This window comes from Gymnoscopelus braueri (genome assembly GCF_963280865.1).
Source record: "Gymnoscopelus braueri genome assembly, chromosome: 5".
Lineage (NCBI taxonomy): Eukaryota > Metazoa > Chordata > Actinopteri > Myctophiformes > Myctophidae > Gymnoscopelus > Gymnoscopelus braueri.
Window position 1 is genome coordinate 33,044,046 of NC_137606.1, and position 22,491 is coordinate 33,066,536.

At 42.2% G+C, this 22,491-nt stretch overlaps 1 protein-coding gene across 3 annotated transcripts in view; it reads left to right on the top strand.

Moving 5' to 3' along the window:
• Positions 1–698: 698 nt before the first annotated feature.
• The window catches only part of sgsm2 (small G protein signaling modulator 2), a 93,104-nt gene continuing 71,311 nt past the window's right edge, over positions 699–22,491 (top strand). For all 3 annotated transcript variants that reach the window (XR_013933153.1, XM_080428386.1, XM_080428387.1), the window contains exons 1-2: positions 699–903; positions 16,613–16,688. Coding sequence is in view for 2 of the 3 variants with exons in the window: in XM_080428386.1 (XP_080284512.1) it covers positions 841–903; positions 16,613–16,688 (139 nt within the window). In the remaining variant the exon portion in view is untranslated. The remainder of the gene's footprint in view (positions 904–16,612; positions 16,689–22,491) is intronic.

The following is a 22,491-nucleotide window of genomic DNA, read 5'->3' on the forward strand; positions in this document are numbered from 1 at the left end:
CGCAGTGGTGGAAAGTAACTAAGTACATTTACTTAAGTACTGTACTTAAGTACAATTTTTAGGTATTTGTACTTTACTTGAGTATTTCCAATTTCCAATACTTTTACTTCTACTCCACTACATCTCAGAGGCAAATATTGTACTTTTACTCCACTACAATTATTTGAAAACTTTAGTTACTAGTTACTTTTCAGATATAAATGATGATAATACGAAACGTACATTAACCACTTTAGCCCTATTTTATACCTAGGCTATTTGAAAATAGCAGATCTACAAGCTCACAACGCGTCGCAAAGCGACGCGTTGTGAGCTTGTAGATCGGCTATTTTCAAACATTTTTGTACTTTTACTTTTGGTACTTTAAGTACATTTTGATGCCAATACTTCTGTACTTTTACTCAAGTAAATTTAGAATTCCGGACTTTTACTTGTAACAGAGTACTTCTACAGTGCAGTATTGATACTTTTACTTAAGTAAAACATTTGAGTACTTTTTCCACCACTGTGTGTGTGTGAGGCTTCAATGGTGCTGAGAAGCCTGGCTTTGGGGACACTAGTGATTTCTCAGCCCATTGATCAGCGATGACAAAGAGGCGGTAGGACCTCCTCCTTCGCTGGCGTCATTCACAGGGAGGCTGAAGATGATGGCTCCACACCGATGCGTCAGCCTCCAGCTGGCAGGGAAAGCCTCTCTTTGCCTTCAGCAGGAACGAGGAAATAAGTAGGCAACAAAATTCTAGACGATAAGAAGGACGGAAGACACTACAGACAAGCCGAGCTGAGATTGCGGACAGGACAGTCTTGTTGTCCTTCTACTACTGACCACCACGGAGAGTCATGATGGGTTCGTCCACAGGGGAGGAATTCAGAGAGAAATTATTATGGAACGTGAAACGGGAGGTGAGTGCGATTGTTTCACCATCACGCCCCTGTTGAGCGTTACGTTAACCTCAGGTCTGTTTAATACATACATAGAGCGTAAATCTGTTACATTGCACCACGCCACGATGGAAAATATTGAATTATCTCTATAACAGGTTTAATGGGTTGACGTGACAGACACAAACAAGTGCGCGCAAGAGTGTTGGACTACTATTATCTGGCTTGTTAGAATGAATGGGTGCTTTATTTATTCTGCGCATCGCATTGTAACATTAATCCACTGGCTAGCGAGAGCTGTCATCATTTCTTATTTAATGTATTTCTTACTTTTTTCTTTACAGCAGCATAAGTTTTCCAGTTTAATTAGGCTAATCGTGTAAGATTAAAATGAATACTACCTGGATCTGCTTTAGGTTTAATTGTCTGAGACTCATGTCTTATTTATGTTTCCATGTTGTAGGCGCCCGCCGATAAATTGATTTACCGAGACAGTTATCCAATGGGTTCTTCTTCCTTTAATGAGAAACAGGTGCTGATGCTTATCACTCATTACGAGGTCCCGCCTCATTTAGAAGTCAACAGTTAAAACTGCAAAAATACCTAGGCTACATTTAGAAAACGTTAGTGGTCTACACAGAACAATAAGTTCTATTGATAGCGGCTAATGGCAAGTATTAATCATTTGTTCTTTGTCAATAAATTCATGACGGCGAATCTCTCACTAGAGCCCTCCAGAGCCTTCTATTAGATGCACTGGAGCCCTCTAGTGGCGGAATAAGTAATTACACGATAACATTTTATTTTCAACTTTAAAACAAAACAAATCTCAGCTGTAATTATAAATTAAGTGGGCTTGATAGGCAGAGAGCTTCTGACAATCTTTCTCTGACTGGTTGCAGCTCTTTTAAACTTGATCAAAAACCGCAGTTTGAAATAATCTCAGCAGTCAATCTTCAACAACCTACACACCCCACTGCAAATTAGGATTATAGGCAAAACTCACAAACTGTCAGCTGTTAGCAATAAATAAATCAAACAAGAACAATTTAAATATTATTAGTGGTTTCTTCTTATTCAATACAAAATGTCACCTTCAACAATGACTAGTGCAGTTTCAAAATGATACACCGCGCTGCCTTCATGACGAGCGTCTTTAGTACTTTGTAGAGAACTCCTTTGTATTGTGACCTGCTGCAAAGGTGATGCATAGCCAGACGCCAGGTTCTGCCAGCATTCCTGTGAAACATATTCCATTTGCAATGGCCTTTAGTTCAGTAATCTTCTTGGGTTTGCGTTTTGCAACTGCCTTCACATCACCAGAGATTTTCTGTGTGGGATTCAAGTCAGGAGACTGATGGCCATTATAGAATCTTCCAGGACTTCCTCTGAAACCAAGCCTTAGTGGACTTTGAGGTATACTTTGGATCATTGTTCTTTTGGGAGATCCAATGACGCCTATAGGTAGCTCTCCACGGCACGGTCGGCGGTAAGAGTTGGAAAGCGTCTGTTGCTGAAAATCTGCTATTGAAGGGGTGGTGGGTACCCTGTTGCGTGGGGTGGGAAGTTGTAGGGAAGCGCAAAAGCCAACCAAGCAAACTTTGCTGAGGACCCTTTCTAAAATGCGGTACATTTATTTTGTCTACAGTGCATATCCATGGTGTATATTACTACAGCTGTATGTGTGCTCAAAATGCAGACACAAAGCATTGGACTGTGTGCGCACCCGTAAATTTCCGTAACTTTAACTTATAAATATCATAAGCACTTACTCCTGCTTTTTCTGCTTCCATTTTTTTAATACATTCTAGCTATTTATTATATTGATCATTAGTTGAAGCAAAATGATATGACCGTATGCGCATTGCAGGCATGCAGTGTTTATTGTTTTAATTAACATTAAATATAAAAGATATGATACACCAAAATAGTCTATACAGATAACCTTGTGTCCATGCCCTAAGCACCCTGCAGTGCAGTAGTTATCTTTATAATTTCTCAAATTATTTAAGCATGTACTTTACATGTTCACAGGTTTTGTTGAAAAAGACATCAAGCCATAGGCAATTTTTTAGCACCATAGTAGCCGTCTGTCGGTGTCGGCTCTTTTTTTCACATCTTCCAACCGACTGATCTCCCGACTTCATTCGACTGCCAGTCGGTAGTAATCTGTAGTAGCCTGTTTGGTGGAGAGCTACCTTAAAGGAGTAGTTCACCCAAAAATGACTTATTTTCTATCAATTACACACCCCATGAAGCCTTGAATTAATGGAGATTCTAGTAAAGGAGTGAAATACTCCTTTAATATAAGATTCAGCTTCCTCACAGACGGCATGATATTTTCTCGTAGGATTTCCCGATACTTGACTGAATCCATGTTGCTCTTCTATTCTGCACATTTCCAGTGCCAGAGCAAAGCAGCACCATAGCGTCACTGAGCCACCCCCATGCTTTTCAGCATAATGCTTCATTTTACCTCCTCTAGACTGATTTTCTTTTACGAAACTCTGCAGTATAGTAGAGGAAAAACTACAGAGAAATGAAACTCACAACCTTTGGCCAAAGGGTGGCGCTATAGCACTCAATAAAAAAATGGAAACTTGAACAGGTATAACTCTTGAGCCGTGTGACCTATACAGCCATGAAACTTCATAACACATATGCGTCTCCTTATGACAAATAACTTTAATTTTGACCTTTGACCTCTGACCTTTAGATCTCCCACCATTTTGAATTATATGAATTTTAAAAACATTAAGCCATTATGAGCCAATGAATATTGCAGTTTTATGAAAATTATTCTTCTGCCCCTAACTACATGATTGCAGAGTCACATTTTTACGAAACTTTGCAGTATGTTAGAGAGTCATTCCAAAATGTGCTGAAACCAATCTTACTCCAATTATCGAAAGGAGGGGCGCTATAGCAATCGTCTGAAAATGCAAACTTTGAACAGGCATAAGTCATGCCTCGTTTTGCTTACAGCCATGAGCCTTGACTCATGAGGGAACACACCTGTCACTTTGACCAGTAAGCTCCGCCCTTAGATTTTCCGATATTTCGAGCAGTTTGAAAAACACTTAAATCCTTACTTAGCCTGGGATTTTTGAGTGATTTGCGTGAAACGTTCTACACACAATTTGAGGACCCTAATCAAAAATCCCAGTTGAAGAGAAGTTGTACCTAAAAAAATTAAGCCTCCATGAGCCAATGACTATTGTTATTGTATGATAAAGAGACTACGATACCCAGAATCCCTCAGTACTCTGCTCAGCTGTTTTCAATGCTCATTTGGTAGCTGCATAGGTTTCTTTCTCTCAATCACAGTTTGGGGGTAGCAGTAGTTCAGGAGGTAGTGTGACTGGCCGTAGTCACAAGGTCCCTGGTTCAAGCCTTGGCTTATGCAGGTTTAGTTTAAATAGCCACACACTCATGTGCAGAGAGGCAACCTGTGAACCCTAAGGTGATGGTTTGATTCCTGTCCCTGACAATATGTTGTGGTATCCTTGAGCAGGATTCTTATCCCCTAATTGCTCATGAGTACTAAATATGGTAAATGGTGCATTTATATAGCGCCTTTATCCAAGGCGCTTTACAATGATTGTGCATTACATTCACACACACATTCATTCATATCGTCACTATGGTGATAAAATACATAAGCCTAATTGAAATCTACAATCCATCTGTGTTGTCTAGATGAAGTACAAACATTTTCAAACTTTTGTCATGATTAGTGATATTTTTACTCAAGTTTAAAATCTGCATTATAAGCAACATGATACAGAGATACATTACAATATCCACAATCCCTCAGCACTCTGCTCATCTGTTTAGAATGCTCATTTGTTAACTGGGTGGTCTTCTTTCTCTCAAGTTCAATCTATTCTGTTTCTATGGCTTATATCACATATTTCTTTTTGCATATTGCATTCCTTGGCCCCCTTATTATTATTATTTATTATTATTATTATTATTATATTAATGACAGGTCATGAGCTGGATTTGAAACCATTTAGGAAAACCTGTCTATATGATATGCTTACTTACAGGTTTAACCATGAGCATATGAACTCGTGATTCCAGATTGGATGTACAGACAGAGGCTTTTGAACATCAGCACATAATAACCTTACTCCTCACCCCAACAATTAGCCACCTTTTCTGCTGTTGTAAATAATAAAATTGTTACGCCTGCTGCACTCTAAATAGGGCATGGAATGGTTTCATTGGATGTCTGCGCACTCTGCGGGCAGCATCATGCCTGTCTTCGTAACATACGCAATAAAAGTCTCTTTAAAAAGATTACAGGTGGACGGAGTGGTAGGGTTTTTTAAATGTTGTCTTTTGAAGAATCGGACAATGAAAGCCGAGGTGAGGATGAGGAGGATAGATAGTAGAGCTTATGGAAAGAGAAGGAGGAGCGAAACAAGTGGTTCAGTAGGTGGTAAACATAAGTATGTTGTGGGGATGAAAGCATCTTCAGTAATCCATGTGAAGTTGGAAAGAGCAATTGGGAAGGTGCGGGAGAAAACGAAGTTAGTACGTCTGGTGTTTGAAGGGAATGTATTACCAGAGAGAGTAAGTATACTTAGATTACTTATGTTACAGGGTCAGGCCATTTGAAAGAGCACCACTTAGATGTTTCAAATGTCAGGAGTATGGGCATGTTGCTGCCGTATTATTGGAGCGCATAGGGGAAGAATCTAGCAAATTATTATAAAAGCGTGAAATTTGGTGCATTTGCTCTCCGAAGGGTATTGATCAAATTTGTCCGATGGGACATTTGAAAACCAATTTTCAACATGGCTGCCAAAATTGGGTTTTTGTATTGAAATGTATGCAATTAATCAATTTGAATGATATTTGGTGTCAATTTGTATTTTTCACAATATTTTGATAAACAAAGATGGCTGCCAAGGTGGCCATTGCGGCATATCTTTTCCTTCAGAAGCTTGGCTGAATAGATATTTGTTGCAGACAGTGCTATTTTTCCCTCATTAGCATCCATGGCCAATTGGCCATACAGAGTAAATTAGTTTGACAGTAAGTTATCAGAGATATTTCTGTAGATAAGAAAAGACTAGCAGAAACGTTAGTGAAATATACTTAATTACTAACCTACCATACTGAGTTAGTTGTATTTTTTTTAAGATACATTTGTCCTTACTGGAAGGAATTGTTAGAACGACACGATCAATATAATTATCAGGGCAGTTATTGTATTCTCCATCTGTCACCTGTTAAAAAAATCAATAGCATGACGGAACACATTCCAAGGACAATCAATGGATTTTGACATTTAAACACACCAAACAGTGCGGAGTTGGGTTGAGCCCCTCTTAGTTTAAAGGTCTCTGTCTCACTGAAGCAGTTAGCTACCTTGGCATTGCCTGGCAACTGAAGGCTTCAGCAGCAACAGTAGCTCACTAGTTGAATTACATCAACTGATGATTAATACTGTAGTGGCGAGACAGTCCTCTCACACTTAAACAGAGGGTCTTTGTCTTCACCTGATTCCACGATATCACCATGCTTGAAGGGAAACACACACTGTTGATGTGCATTTCTATTCATTGTTGATTATTATCATAGTCTATAGCAACTACAATATGTACGGTACAACCCATATTGACAAGGAAATTCTGCCTATTTCCACTGTTCACAGGGTTCTCATACAACCCCATGATGCATACTTGCCCATCGGCCTAATTGATATTTTTTTTACAGTGTGGCTCTGCAGGAGGCTAGCCGTCTATAAGAGTGTCTGTCTGTGTGTCTGTCTGTGTGTCCGGAGCTCACATCTCAACCCTGAACCCACTGGACCGATTATATGGAAGCTTTTATTGGACTTAATTAGTTGTAACCCACAAAATACAACTTGCGTGTAATGTGACTCACATGTATTTTACTATCCACAAAAAAAATGCTTATAAATGTTTTCCGTGATTCATATGTTTTTTTATCATCCACAAATACATTTGTGTGGTGTGAAGTCGTATCCACGAAAAAATAATCTTAAAAAAATGTTACGCTTTTGTGGATCCATTTCTGCATGTGAAGCACGTTTTACACATTTGGGAAATTCTGTCCCCTTTATACCACAGCAATCTGTCAAATTGATCCCACAAATGCAGTTTATTACCCGACAAATGTTTTCTATGATTCACATGTATTTAACTATCTGCAAATACATGTGTGCTGTAAAGTCATATCCACAAAAACAAATAATGTACTAATATGTGGTTTTTGATTGATTGAATCTTTTATTAGACAGAAATACAAAACACTACGCATACAGTCAAACACTTGGTCTAAAAGGATAACACCAAAAACGTCCTTGCGGTCTTGTTTCCATTGGGATCCTATGTATTCAATTCATCAACATAACATAAAAAATAACACAAATTCAATATCATCACAAATATAAAACACTATGTCACCTGTCTAAGGGAGAAGTGATGATTACCTCCCCCTTCATTTGTGTGAAGCTTTTCAAGGTGCATTAGAAAACTCATAATCCATTAACCCTCACCAGTTTGAGCACTAATAGTGAGCAGTGAACTCAGTGCATGTCAGCCGATGGCCTTTCCTCACATCCACACTAGGCAGTGGCCACCTTTCTCGGCAAAAGCAACGTGCCTTTTGTGTCAGGCGCGCATGAGATATCACACACCCCAAGTGGTTCCTTTTCCAGAGACGACTAATGAAGGATGATTCAGAGGTTGCAGCTGCCTCTCAGGTCTGGTGCTGGTACTTAACTCATTCACTGCCAGAGTAAATAAATAAATAAAGCCCAGACTGCCAGCGATTTTCTTAACCTTTTCAAGTAGTCACAGAATATTTATATAAAAAATGTCATCGCGACCTCCCTTTCACTTGTCATACGCCTTTGAAAATAACATGTCTCGCCAAAAATACATAGCCGAGATACAGAATATTTCCCAAATACTTTAACCAGGAAGTGAATAGAGCATTAATCTTTGGATCACGTTATCTCCTGGTTCTGTGTGCGTAAAAAAAAAAAAAAAAAGATTAAAAATTAAACATTCTTAAAAAAAATAATGTTTTAGTCGTCCTTGGCAGTCTGGGCCTTTGGAAAAAAGTCTTCAAAGTCGTCCTATGGCAGTGAATGAGTTAAGAGACTCGACACAGAGTGAACTGGCATCTTTTTCGACACGCCTTGCCTGATGTGGTGGGATTGAGGTGATGGGCTCACCTCATTGTCGCCCCAAATTTAGGTTCACACTCAGTGGGAAAGGAGGTTCTAGAGACGTAAGCGTCTGTAATGACTCTGCAGTGCAGCGGTGAGGATGTTATGTTGACCTTTTTGTTATCTGTGTCTTCCTGGCCTGGGCACGTACACTTACGTCAGAAGGATCTGTCCTCCATGAAGACAGATCCCAGAAAGGTCTCATCCACAGTCAGCTACAATTATTGCTAAATGGTTTGAGGATTGTGTGTGTGTGTGTGTGTGTGTGTGTGTGTGTGTGTGTGTGTGTGTGTGTGTGTGTGTGTGTGTGTGTGTGTGTGTGTGTGTGTGTGTGTGTGTGTGTGTGTGTGTGTGTGTGTGTGTGTGTGTGTGTGTGTGTGTGTGTGTGTGTGTGTGTGTGTGTGTGTGTGTGTGTGTGTGTGTGATGGGGTCATTTAAACCTGAGTCAGTGCTCTTTTTACTGTCCACTCGGATATCATTGCGAACGCAGCGGAAGGCACGCCTCCGCAAGTGGAGCTTACTATGAAACCGTGCTCGGGTTGTGTGTCTGTGTGCACTGCCTCACCTCAGTGGCTCTATCCATGGTGCTGAAACCTCTGCTCACCTCAGTGGCTCTATCCATGGTGCTGAAACCTCTCCTCAGCTCTCTGCTCACCTCAGTGGCTACGCCAGTCTGAACACTAATTTAACTGTACCACCCACTTCTCTACAATTGCTCATTCCTTTCTATTCTTCTTATTGTTATTTTCAAGGTGCGTTCGCTTCCCGCGTTCGCGCGTCTTACTTGTTTGAATACCAGGATGTCTTGAGCCATTATGTTCCTCGTTTCCAGTTAATTACTGTGAAGCACTGTGACATGCTTAGATCATGCAGAAAACAAAGAAGCTTATATTACAGTAAATGATTATTTCCATCCTGTCAGACACGCTGTGATTGGCCAGTAGTCACTTTGATTGGCAGTTGTGCCGAATACAAGAACGCTCAACCGAAAACCTGATTCACGATTCTTTCCCTATCGGGATGTGACTCGAACGGCGCTGAGTCGGCTGAAGCGGACTTTGCAAAGTTCGGCACAGCGACTCGCTCGCCTGAGCTCGCTCGGCGGTGGCTCAAGTCCGCTTCAGACGGCGCGCCTCTTGTCGCAGACAGTTCCGCTCCATTTCGACCAATCAAAAGAAGGTATGGCCGGTCCTTGGCACAACACTGCCGTATCCGGTAAAGATGCGGCTTGCGTGGATGTTCATAGCGTCTGGACTTGGTGGAGGCTCCCCAGGTCGTGTCAGCAAAACATCAGATAAGAGAGACCCTTGATGTCACCTTGGCCTTAACTTCTAGGTGTTGCTTGAAGGACAGTATCCGATACAGGCGACCGGCGTACACCGAGGTGCTTTGGAGCTGGCTGGCATTCCAGCAAGCCCCCGAACAACATTAACCTCCTTTTTTTCCAGAAGAAATATTGTTGTACAGCACTCACTCTTGCCAGGACAGGCAAAGACATAAGTTGATTCCATCCATTCACACACACACACACACACACACACACACACACACACACACACACACACACACACACACACACACACACACACACACACACACACACACACACACACCAAAACCATGCTCCCTCAGGTCCTAATTTCCCAGTCTTAATAAGGCATAAATAATTACCTCACTAATGTCTCTGGATGTGCGGTGGCAGAAAATGTAACTATATTATGCAGCAGCCCAACTCCATCCATGGGCCATGCAGGGCTTGCAAGATGGACGTCGTGTCTTGTCATCATGCCAGATGAGGTCCTGTGAGGGAAACCGAACACTACAGCAGTTGGTCTCAAACTTTTTAATTGCAAGGATTCCCGTTTGATATGCATTAGGCCACGGCTCCCCGTTTGATACGATTTTGTTTATCTCGGGGACCCCATTCTACACTGTAAAATCCTAACTCTGAGAGTGTACGGGTCCATTTGGTTCCATTTGTACACCCTTCGTTACAGACCTGTACAGTTATAAGCACTCATAAGTACTTATAATGCAATCATAACACATTACTTCACTAAAAGCACACAATGACCACTTATAGTGACTTATAATCACACTATAATGCATTATAACAGTGATTAAAATACATTATTATAAAAGACCAAATACTCGACTGGTTGTTTAAACCTGACTCAAGACTGTGATGGTATCCAAGCAGGGAATAAACCGAGATGCCCCTTGACAGTCTAGGGAGAAGGAGAATCTGTGGAATGTGAGTAGCTGGGTTATAAAGCCAGCTACCTGGGATCTGTATTGTGTCTTATTGATGTGGCTAGGTATCGCTGATGGATCTGAACTATCCTGGGGATTCCTTTGCCTTTTTATGTCGTTGGCTGCGGTGCCGCTGTCATTACGGTGATGTCAGTCATATCCATATATGGAGCCCCCACCCCTGTCAGTCATGCCCAAAGATAGGGTCTATGATGTCAGGCCTGGATGTTTCGGTTAGCCCATATATGGAGCTTCCAGGAGGGGTCTATGATGTCATACATGAGTGTCAGTTATCTCCATATATGGTGATATTGGGATGAATAGGTTAGTTATCTCAGTATATGGGGTTCCGGGCCTCCTGAACACGGTCTAGCTCGTGGTGGTATCCATTTATGACGAATGCTGGCAAGTATGCTTGAAACGTTCTTTACAATTATAATGTATTACAACTACTAGACCATACCCGGTGAAGTGCGCAGGCGAAAGTAGTTGCAAACGTGGGGTTATTCCTGTCGCGCGTCCTCCCCGCGCGTCCCGTCACCACCCCCCCTTCCCCCCTGCGTGTCCCGTTGCGGCCCCCCCGCCGGAGCCGTCCCCAACACACATGCGCGACCCGGCACACGCACGCACGCACGCACGCACGCACGCACGCACGCACGCACGCACGCACGCACGCACACACGGGGTACATTCTCATGCGGGCAGAGCCGTTCCCCCGCCACAGACAGACACACCCACCCACACACACAAACACACACACACAACGGTACATCCTCATGCGGCCAGAACTGTCCCCCGTCGCGAACACAAATAATGTACATTCTGACACGTGCCTCCCCAACGTGCACGTGCGGCTCCGCGCATACACGGCCGCGGAGGCGAGTGTTCTGTGTGTGTGCAACAGTGTAACGCAGTGGTGGGCTGTAGATGCGACACATGCGCAGTTTGAGCAGCCATCATAAGCATGGCGACATTCTTTGACATAACAATGCGAATAAACAGCTGAGATTTAGTGATATCAAAAAACGGGCTTCGCAGTCACATGCACATGGTAATGGTCAATGGCTGTGCGCAAATTGAGATCAATAGCTCCAGGCACTGAGGAGAACCGGGCAGAACAATTTTTGACATAAAAATGCGAATAAACAGCTGAGATTTAGTGATATCGAAAAACGGGCTTCGCAGTCCGATGCACATCGTAATGGTGAATGGCTGTGCGCAATTTGAGATCAATAGCTCCAGGCACTGAGGAGAACCGGGCAGAAAAAGGTTTGGGCTCAGAGGTTTGGCCTCAGAGGTTTGGTCTCAGAGGTTTGTGGAATTATAGGAAGATTATAGGAAGATGATATAGTTATACACTGGGTCCTTGAAAGAAACATTTCTTGAGTGTCTGTCCAGCAATTATGAAACATTATAATACTTGAACATATAAGGTCAACACTGCATAATGTGTTATGATTATTGTTATGAAGCATTATGATTATTTATGAGTTCTTTAACTATAATTATACAGTCTTATAAGCAGATTAAAATATGTTTATAATGCAAGTGTTACAAGAAGAACACACATCTTTCTATCCATCTATCCATCTATCGATCCATCCATCCATCCCTCCCTCCCTCGAAAAAGTAATTGATAGAATAATCGCTAAGAAGATGGTGGCAGCCCTACTTGAAGAGAATTTCCACCTCTGTGCCCGTAGACCTGTAACTTTCTGTCATCATTGGTGTGCTTAATGTGTTTGCTCCAGCCATGAGGAGAGTAAATGGATCCTTATGTAACAGAGTGACAGTCTGCTAATGAGGGCTTGTCTTTGTTTCCTCCCAGAAGCCATTAGTTTCAGGATTCATCCTACTATGCTAAGGCGTTACACACACACACACAGATATTGTGTTTTACTTTCCTGGAGACGGAACTGGTCTGTTGCATCAGAAATGTTTGATGGCTTTAGAAAACGTGTGTGTGTGTGTGTGTGTGTGTGTGTGTGTGTGTGTGTGTGTGTGTGTGTGTGTGTGTGTGTGTGTGTGTGTGTGTGTGTGTGTGTGTGTGTGTGTGTGTGTGTGTGTGTGTGTGTGAGAGATTAGCACTTGTTTCCCCCTGTCCCTGTTACAGAGGCTTTTGTTTGTTTAAAGGGGTAAAAATAACCCCAATACCTGTGAAACTCTGCTATGCTCACAGCTTACTGACCATTAATAATGTGTGTGCATGCGGTGCATCAAACTGGACGAGTTGTTAATAAATTATAGTAGATTATAGCAGATAGATAGCCCACCCCTTTCGACTTGTCATTGGATAGAACAGTCTTAGTTGCGAACGCGGAAGGCGCGGCTCCGCCCAAGTGCAGCCTACTATGAAACCGTGCTCGGGTTGTGTGTGTGTGTCTGTGTCTCTGTGTCTCTGTGTCTCTGTGTGCGTGCACTGCCTGTGTGCAGCCGCCAGAGTGTGCCAGAGTGCAGGAATGTAGACAATGCTCTGATTAAAATGCACAACAGCCTGCAAAACACACACACACACACACACACACACACACACACACACACGTCAATGTTCTCTCCCCATCACGGTGAAATAACACAGATTACAAGTCCGTAAATACACAATATTTTCGAGCTGCGTTCGCTTCCAGCGTTCGCGCGTCTTACTTGTTTTACAAAGTGTACAGTATGTGTAAGCATATGTTGTTAAGTTATTGTCTATTATCTAGATCTTACAACAAGAACATAATTAAAACTATTGTTGCAATGGTTAACCATGGTAAAAAAAACATCATAACCCCAAGTTGTATAAAAAGACATCAAAGTGTGAATGCATGACATTGCTGAAGCCAAAGCACTCTGAGCAGTGTTGACATTCATCAACTTAACCCATTAAGACCGGGAACGCATCTGTGTCATTTTAGATTTCTTTGGCTATTCAAAAACAGCAGATCTACAAGCTCATAGCTATGAGCTTGTAGATCTGCTATATTTTTTTTAAATCGTGAAAATATGTGCAAATCTTTGAATATATATATATATATTTTTAAAGCGAACATTTGTCAAATATTTTGTTCCAGGGACCCCCAGAAGCAAAGATCTGAGTTACAAATGTTCCCTTTAAAAAATATATATTCAAAGATTAGCAAAAGAAATAGGATTTAAAAAAAGTAGCAGATCTACAAGCTCATAGCGCGGCACCGAGTGCCGCACTATGAGCTTGTATATCTGCTACTTTTGAATAGCCAAAGAAATCTAAAGTGACACAGATGCGTTCCCGTATTGAATGAGTTAAGGTGTAAACCTCCAGGCAGCTCTAATCAAATTGGATGGTTCCCATATGCAATCAATCCAGTCTCACACTGGTGCATTCCAGCTCGTCACTCACACTGAGGGGCAGTTATTCCTGGCGGCTCAAACCATGGTGTGTCAACTTGGTCTGACTCATTGGATAAAGCTATAGATCTGTTTTGAAGATGTACATAGATCTATTTGTACATCTCTGCTTAATTTACTTATTAAACCCCTGGCGTGGCAGGGTGCTGGATGTTGCTTACCTACACACCCCATTAATCCAACAGTGAGCCACTAAAGACTATATTTAAGCTACAGTACACTATACAATCCTCCTATAATTCTACAAAGCTCTGTGCTGCTGTGTCTGTGTGAGCCCAAAATCTCTTCTGCCCGGTTCTCCTCAGTGGCTGGAGCAATTGCTCTGCATTTGCACAGCCACAGCCATTGACCATTACCATGTGCACGGAACACCGTTTTTCGCTTTCCCCAAATGTCAGCTGTTTATTAGCGTTTTTGTGTTTGCTGGCTCCCGGGTTGACAAATCATGTGTGTCATGCCAGTGTTGCTACATCCGTGAAACAAGCGTGGGTGCTCATATCCCCCCACGGGTATGGTCTAGTTGTTATTAATTTTATTAAGTTCTTGAGCATGTAATGGACACATTGATTCCACTGGTGATTCATAATAAACAGAAGTTTCCCTGCTGCATGCCTAAAGGGCAAAACAGTTCCCTTTGCAGCCTTGTGTAAAGTGTAAAGTGCCGGGGTAAAAAGCTAAAGTTTAGCTTTTTAGACTACATCTCTGGTGATGCTGGGGCCAGTCAGGCCAATTGTGTTCGTCAGAGTGCCTGACTATGCTGAATAAGTCGCTGGAGGATTCGAACCCCAGTCTCCACTGTGGTGGGCAGGAACTTTACCCCTGCACCACCAGATGCCCATCATTGCATTATTGATGATTAAGCTTTGTTAAGTATGAGTGCAAAACTACTTATGATGCCATCTGTCTGGTCCTGTGTGTATGTCACTCTGTCATCAAATTTGTCCACCAAACTTGGGCTGAAACACAGCACCACGACAAGAATAAATAAATTCATTTATAGATTTATACTAAAGATTAATACTAAGTTGTGCACAGGTGTCGCACACTGAAAATGGCATAATAGCAATGCGCAATGCTGCAATATGTTGTGAGCTTGTACACCGGCTATTAGCGTGCATGACACCCGTGCGCCACAACATTTAAATGAGGCTTAATATCTCTCGGCCAGGGAGAATACCCTGTTGGGAGACTCTTGGTTTCTCATGCGGGAGACTTTTGAATCCAGGTGGTTGTCATGCACACTTATAGGTTGCCTTGTTAGTAATGTTTTTGGCAAAACAGTGACAACCAACCTCTCCCTAAACCTGAGCATCATCCTGGTGACATAAGGCTAATTTGGTCTGTCATGAACATCAGCATGACACGTCTACTGCCTCCCCTGCAGCTCTCCCTGCATAACGACAGGAAACAAGGCTCAGAACGGCAGCATAAAGAAGCAAAGCTTTATCACACAGTGGAGCAATTAAATCCGTCCTGTTTGTCTATCGGAACGAAACAAAGCAGTGGTGTCAGCCACAGCCAGATTAATTAATGTCTACAATTAACTCTGTAGGAGATAGAACTGAGATACACCAACAACGCCAAACTTACTTTGTGCCGTTATGCCTCCCTGGAGATGGAACATTGTCAGAAAGCTGGAACAGCCTCATCTGTGTCCTTAATTGGAAGACGGTGGCATGTTTGCTGCTTTTGTGGCAAGATTTTTTTTTGAGCTGTTATCTTTTCAGAAAATATTCTATCTTTGTTCAGTGCTTCATACATGTTAGTGTTGTTTTCTTTTATGACTATAAAATATTCTATCTTTGTTCAGTGCTTCATACGTGTGTGTGTGTGTGTGTGTGTGTGTGTGTGTGTGTGTGTGTGTGTGTGTGTGTGTGTGTGTGTGTGTGTGTGTGTGTGTGTGTGTGTGTGTGTGTGTGTGTGTGTGTGTGTGTGTGTGTGTGTGTGTGTGTGTGTGTGTGATATATAATTAATATAAATATATGAAAGCTAATGATGTGTAACATGATGATAGATGTTTTAGTTTTTATGGCATTATTAGACAAACACAGGTTGTTTAGTGTGATTTGACCCCAGAACTTTTCTAGCGCTAGTCAGTGCACTGGTTGATAGACTGTACACTTTATTGATGCTCATTTCCTAATGATGGGTTTAGTTTATTATTTTTGTTTATTGTTTAAGTTAATCTCACGTCATTTAACTCATTCGGTGCCAATTAAATAAAACAATTATTGCGTATTGTGCCAGCAATCGATTTTCTTACCTTTTTTCAAGTAGTCACAGAATATTTATCTCCAGCATGATGGATCCCCTTATGGTTGCTAATCACTGAGGGTTTCACTGTGTTCTTTCACAAATGTCAACGAGGTCATCGCGACCTCGTTGACATTTGTGCCTTTGACATTCTGCCTTTGAAAATAGCATGTCTGGACCAAAAATACATAGTAAAAAAAAAAGTACACAGGAGCCGAGATACAGCCTTTTTAAGTAATAAGTTAACCAAGAAGTGAATGGAGCAGCGAATCTTCGGATCACGATATCTTGGGTTCTGAAACGTCCCCCCCCCCAAAAAAAAAAAGACAAAAAAACTTTTTTATTTATTTATTTTTTTACGTGTTATACGTCAATGGCACTGGATTTAACAAATTTAACAAATACAATACCAATAGGAAAATAATCAATTTAGTGTTCCTGGTGATTATTGTGAACTGTCTGCCTTGTGACTGGTGTGCATCACCAGTCACAAGGCAGACAGTTCAGAATAATGTTGTACAAGCTGACAGAGATGACACATCTGAGCACCCTGCCTTTCCTTCTCCGGGAGGCAATCACACAACACACAAAACAATGTCAATGGCTTCATGGAGTGATCTTATGGTCCTTTGTGTGCAGGTGAAGCAGATTATGGAGGAAGCTGTGACTAAGAAGTTTGTCCACGAGGACAGCAGTCACATCACAGCCCTTTGCAGTAAGTACACACCTCCTGAGCAATAAGTCTCTCTCTCTCACTCACTCACTCACTCACTCACACACACACACACACACACACACACACACACACACACACACACACACACACACACACACACACACACACACACACACACACACACACACACACACACACACACAGACACACAGCTGCTCAGCAGGTGACTTAGTGCTGAACCACTTGACGTCATGGTGCCTCTGACTGTGCTGCTGCATCAACGGAAAGTTAATAATGGCAGTGGAGTTAATGGAAGCTAATTTTAGAGGCTTTCTGTGAAAAATCAGTTTCTGCAAGGCTGTGTGTGTGGGCCTCTGTGGAGCAGGGTTTTATTCTGGAATGCTTCCACTACGAGGGGGACAGTGTGGTGATGGTGGGGGGTGTTATATGTGGGTGAGTCATACCTTTATTCCTCTGAGTTCCATAGTGCAGCTGTAAGCCACAGAAACTTGTCTCAGATCAGTCTGGTGACCCTGTGACTACTGTGACAGTAGACTAGAGTCTATGGTCAGTTTAACAGATTCAGAAGGGTGGCAACAAGGCAGAAACGGTTTTACTACTAGTTTTATGTAGTATTTGTAGTAGGTACTATATATGTTTCGGCATTTCCACCATACCAGAGAGCATAGTGGAGAGAAAGAGACAGATGCTGCTTTGCCAGATATAAGATCAGGACATTACGATTATTTAATTTCAGTGCAACTCCTGAAGTTACACTGAAGGCAGCCGTCACATTACAGTACAAAGCTTAAACTGTCTAATTGCTGCCTTATTGTCTCCGCCAGGCCGAAAGGCATGGCGAGAGAGTATGTTTTGCACCCTGTCCGTCCGTCCGTGTGTCCGTCCGCGAGCAGCTAATCTCCGGCACATTTGGCCCGGTCGCTGTGAAACTGTGCACACACACTCCCTCGATGCCAATTCAGAACCTCTGCCCCACATTTTTCACATGGGCCTGTTATAGCGCCACCAGGAGGCCAATTTGTGCAAAACCCATTTTTTTATATTACTCCTACAGATTTTATCCAAACGTCATGCAAATCGGTACACAGTATCTCTCTAGTCATGTGATCAACCCGGATCTGTCCGATTTTCTATATTCCATCCTCATTGGCTAAGGTTGGCTTCCAAAGTTTGCAGGATTGCTTCGTTTTGAGCAAAATGCTTCAAATCATGCACGCAGCTTGCCATTTCCAGGAGGCCACAATAACGTACCTGAGCTGGCGGAGACCTGTGCTCCGAGGAGCACTTTTTCTAGTTAGGGATGTTATTGGTTCACCGTTTAACCAGTAACTGTTATGAAATTTGTAACTGTTTAATACTAATGGTTAAACTGTTTATCATTATTTCATGTCATTATTTTGGTGCAAACACTTTTTTATGCCTGATTTATACTTTGTTGCATCAAAGCAAAAATAGCATGCCTACAAGCTCAAAATGTGTCACGCCGTGATTGGCCTTAAAATGATTAGGCTGCGCATAATGCTATCTTAGGTGGAGTGAGAAGTTGGAAAAGGATTGCACCGTAGACCAAGCTCTGACCTCATCTAAATTACAACACATTCCCCCAGCTCAGCATCGCCCTGCTATTTAAAGAGTGCATTAGATGGTAGATAGATCTATAGGCGGGTTCGCAACGCACACACTGCTTGCATAAAATCTATATGTATTAGTAGAGGCCTTTTCCACAGTTCACTGGAAGGGGCGAGGACAGGGTTCCGTTCACATTGACCACCTGTTCTCTTCCCTCCAGTTAGCTTGCAGATGTGCTATCAAAACCGATTGCTCTCAGCTTATTCAACAGGATGGAATGATTTAAAGTGTTGAACGCCTTTTTGGAGGTCCAGTAAGACCATGCCACAGACAGTACTTGCCCATGTCTATCTATTGATGTAGTCGTATAAGTATAGTTGGCATGTGTCTGCGGAATGTGATTTTCTGAAACACATTTTCAATCCAATGTGAGCCTAAATTAACTTGTAGTCCTTTAACTAATTCGTTCACATATTTCTAGTTTGCGTACATATTTTTTACATTATGCTGGTCCCGACCAGCCGGCAAGATATGTCTTCCACCTAATGGTGGGCCAGGAACAGTACAGCACAAGGATTAAACCGTCAGTCTGTTTTAATTATAGATATTCAAAACTTGATCCAGTGTTATTGGAGAGCTGTCTTCCACACCATCATCTTCCTCATGGCAGAGTCACCATCTCCTTCGTCAGCGCTCCCTTAATAGTGGTAATCATAGAAGCCACGGAGGGATTGTACTCTACCTCCACCCAAAGCTATTGTAGATTTCTATTTGCATAGTTTAAATGAATTTTCCATGGGCTGGCATTTGGGAATACGGGTGTGCTCATACAGAGAAAGATTACAAGCGGGGGAAAAGCTGTGGAGAAAAGGTTTAAGGCAGGATAATTTTTCAAATAGCTTTTTCCCCACGAAAAAGCATTATAGAAATAAATTGGTCAATTGTGGTACAGCACAATTTTCATCTCCAATATTGATCCATAAAACAATTGATTCTGTGAAAATAAATATTTGAATATGTAATTATATGATACTATATTTAATAAATACCCTTTTGTTTTGCGGTTTTCAAAAAATTGGAAAAACTAAAGGTTTTATGGTCATGATTCACCAGGAGCCTGGATGGCTTAGTTCCAGGCTTAAAATAATTAATATAAATATGTTTGGAAATCTCTATGGGAAAAATGTATGGGCTTTTTGTTTGTTAAAGGCCTTCCACTGTAAATAATGCTGCACAGGACTTTCGTCGCTTTGGATAAAAGCGTCTGCTAAATGACTATAATGTAATGTAATGTAACTGGCTTCTGGAGAGTTTTGGGGGAAAATAAAATGCCCTAAATGGTATTCTTGGACTTTGTCATTTTTTGGAGCCTTGGCCAACCTTTACAGTTAGAATGTATTTTTTGGCTAAATTAAAATTTGATGAAGACTATGGCACCTTTTTAAAGATAATGTGCCGAGAATGTGAAGCTTGGTGAATAAATTGTATTGCCCCCACTACTATTTCCCAATACTGATTAAATCATTTCCTCCTGTCCAACTTGTGAATTCAATGCATAAAATTATATTTAAAAAATGTAATATACATTTGTACATGTATATACGTGTATGTAACATAGAAACTGTAAAATAAAGTTGTAAAAAAAATAAAATAAAAAAAAATTAATGATATGGATCTCGGGATCCACATGGACCTTTTAACACATTGACCGCCAGAGGTTAATCTCATAATGTACTCACCAGTGCCAACGTTTTATTGTTGTTTTTTGTTTTTTTCACGTCGCCATAGATCTTGTTAAAATCCTTAAGATTGAGCCGTACACGGTCTGTTTACATCGGCGACATCTCCCTGCGTGTACCAGTCCAAACCACGTGTCAAACGGGGCATCCATGTTGTAGTTAGAACGGTTTAGGTTAAACAGTGATCAGCGAGGAGAAAAAACTACAGGAAGAGAATTGAGTTTCAGTGTGCGCTTTAGAATGGGAGCCGGCGTGATCGTCAAAACCGGATCCCAAATAATTCTGTTTCCGGTGGTGTTACAATGAAATGTGCCGTACTAGAAAATTGAAAAGTTTTTTTTTTCGAAAAAAAGGAAAAAGCACCACAGCCCGTAGGCTACGGGATCGGCGCTTTACCGTTGGATTTAACGGCCCGTAGAACTACGGGCCCGGCGGTCAATGTGTTAATAATAAAAGCAGTTTACTTAAAGTAATACAATGCAGAATCCCAAATAACGATTTTTAGCAACCTCTGCTGGTCACTACCGTCACTGCATACAATTTCCGTAATCCTCGATTACCCAGAATTCCATTCGTTTTCACCGGAAGCCGGAAGCGTTTCAAAAAGCGATCTTTTAATTGTTTTATACTATCTACGGATCGTTTCTCTTAGCCAGTGGAGCATTAGTTACCATGAGCTGTGCTTTCTTTTTCTGTTCTTTTTCGATCTTCCAATCCTACATTATCTTAACATCAGCGTGAGGTTCCTTTTTGTTATAGCGCGGTAGTTCCTGGCCAAACAGGAAACCGTTGCGGTAGTTCCTGGGGACGTCGGCCACGACGTCATGACGTTGGCCAGGAACGTCATTTCCCCGGGAATGTCCCCCCAGTCCACTTTCAATAGAAAATATATAAATAAAAGGCTTCCGGGGGTGAAATTCACGGAGTGGGTGTTGTGAAACTTTTGCCACTCGCAAAAGATATACAATTTAACTTTAGTTTTGTTGAAAACGTTACCTAGTATTACTTTAAAGGAACCAGTTCATTATGTTCACCAAAAAAGAGATCTTTGCTGGCGAGTTGTGCCCCAGCAACCATGTATGTGCTGGTGATACTGTAGCAGACCAGCCCCTTTCATCCACCTGCCCTTCATCCACCTGCCCTCCCATCCAGCAACACAGAGACTTCTTGTTTTCCTTCATTTCAGTGTGTCTGTCTGGTTACTGTGTGTGCGTGTGCGCGTGTGCATGTGAGTGTGGCTTATAGAGAAAGAGGAGGCTCAATGCAGCAACTCAGCCATGATACATGGAAGCTGTTATCACTGAGCCTTCAATGATGCATTCACATTGAAACGTCTGTTTCCGTTCAGTAGCTTCTCACAGAGTGCCTTCCATAATGTACATATGTCATCATGTTCAGTTGATTGAGGCGGTGGGTATGCTCTCTCAGCGGCGGACTGGCCATTTGGCGTACCGGGCATATGCCCGGTGGGCCGTGGGCCAGTGGGCCACTGGGCCACCAAAAAAAAAAAAATTTTAAAAAATCTTTGCTCCCGTTTTAGGATTATTACTGTCATTTCCGGGTCGCGCGGCCCAATTATTAGTTACGTTAACGTTTAGGGCTGGGATGCTTTCCAGCAGTGGCCTCAGTGCGGCTGCAGAGTTCATGTGGTGGCCTATGCTTTACATATGGTTGCGGTTTTTTTTCATACTGCCCCCCCCCCCCGTTGACAAAACGGATCTCCCCCCCCCCCCCCCCCCCCACATTGACAAAACGGATGGTGGGTCGGTTCGGACCAAAATGCCAGGGCTGAATTTTGGTCCCAGTCCGGCCCTGTGCTCTCTCATCTGGAAAACAATTTTAAATGAACATCTGTCACATCCAGGCAACTTTAGAGTGGATTGGACTCGGAGTAACATTCAACAAGGTTATGGCAGATGGCTCAGTAGGGTATCTCTTTACAGATGGTTATTGAGAAGCAGAGGGGCGTTATCTACAGTATGCTCACGTTGTCCCTGCCGGCCCGGCAGGCCCAGTCGTCTATGACGTCACTGTGGCGGTCAGCTAATCAGTCTTCTGATGCAGTGGGGGCTCCTGGGAAAGATGAGAGGTCAGGTACTAATGAGCAGAGCTGATGTCATGGCAGGGGTGAGTCAGTGATGGCCCTTTCCCCATTGGCATTGCTCTTGATGCCTGTTAATTGTGCTATATTCACTAATGAATGACGGATTAATGGCATTGTTTCATTACAGAGCAGTGAGCGGAAGGGAGAGGTGTCTTTTTTGCTTGTGCATGAGATGAAAAAAAAAAAAGTCATTCTCTGCTCTGAGGGATTTGATCAAAAGGGCACCTTGTGTAACGTTGTTGATTTTGCATGGCAGGGCACATTGGCAGTTTTTCTGCACTTTTTTGATAGGCATAATGTAGAGAGACAGGAAACGGGGAGAGAGAACCAGACATGCAGCAAAGGTTCGCCTGGCCCAGGAATCAAACCGAGGACTCGCTGTGAGGCATCAGAGCCTACTGTATGTGGT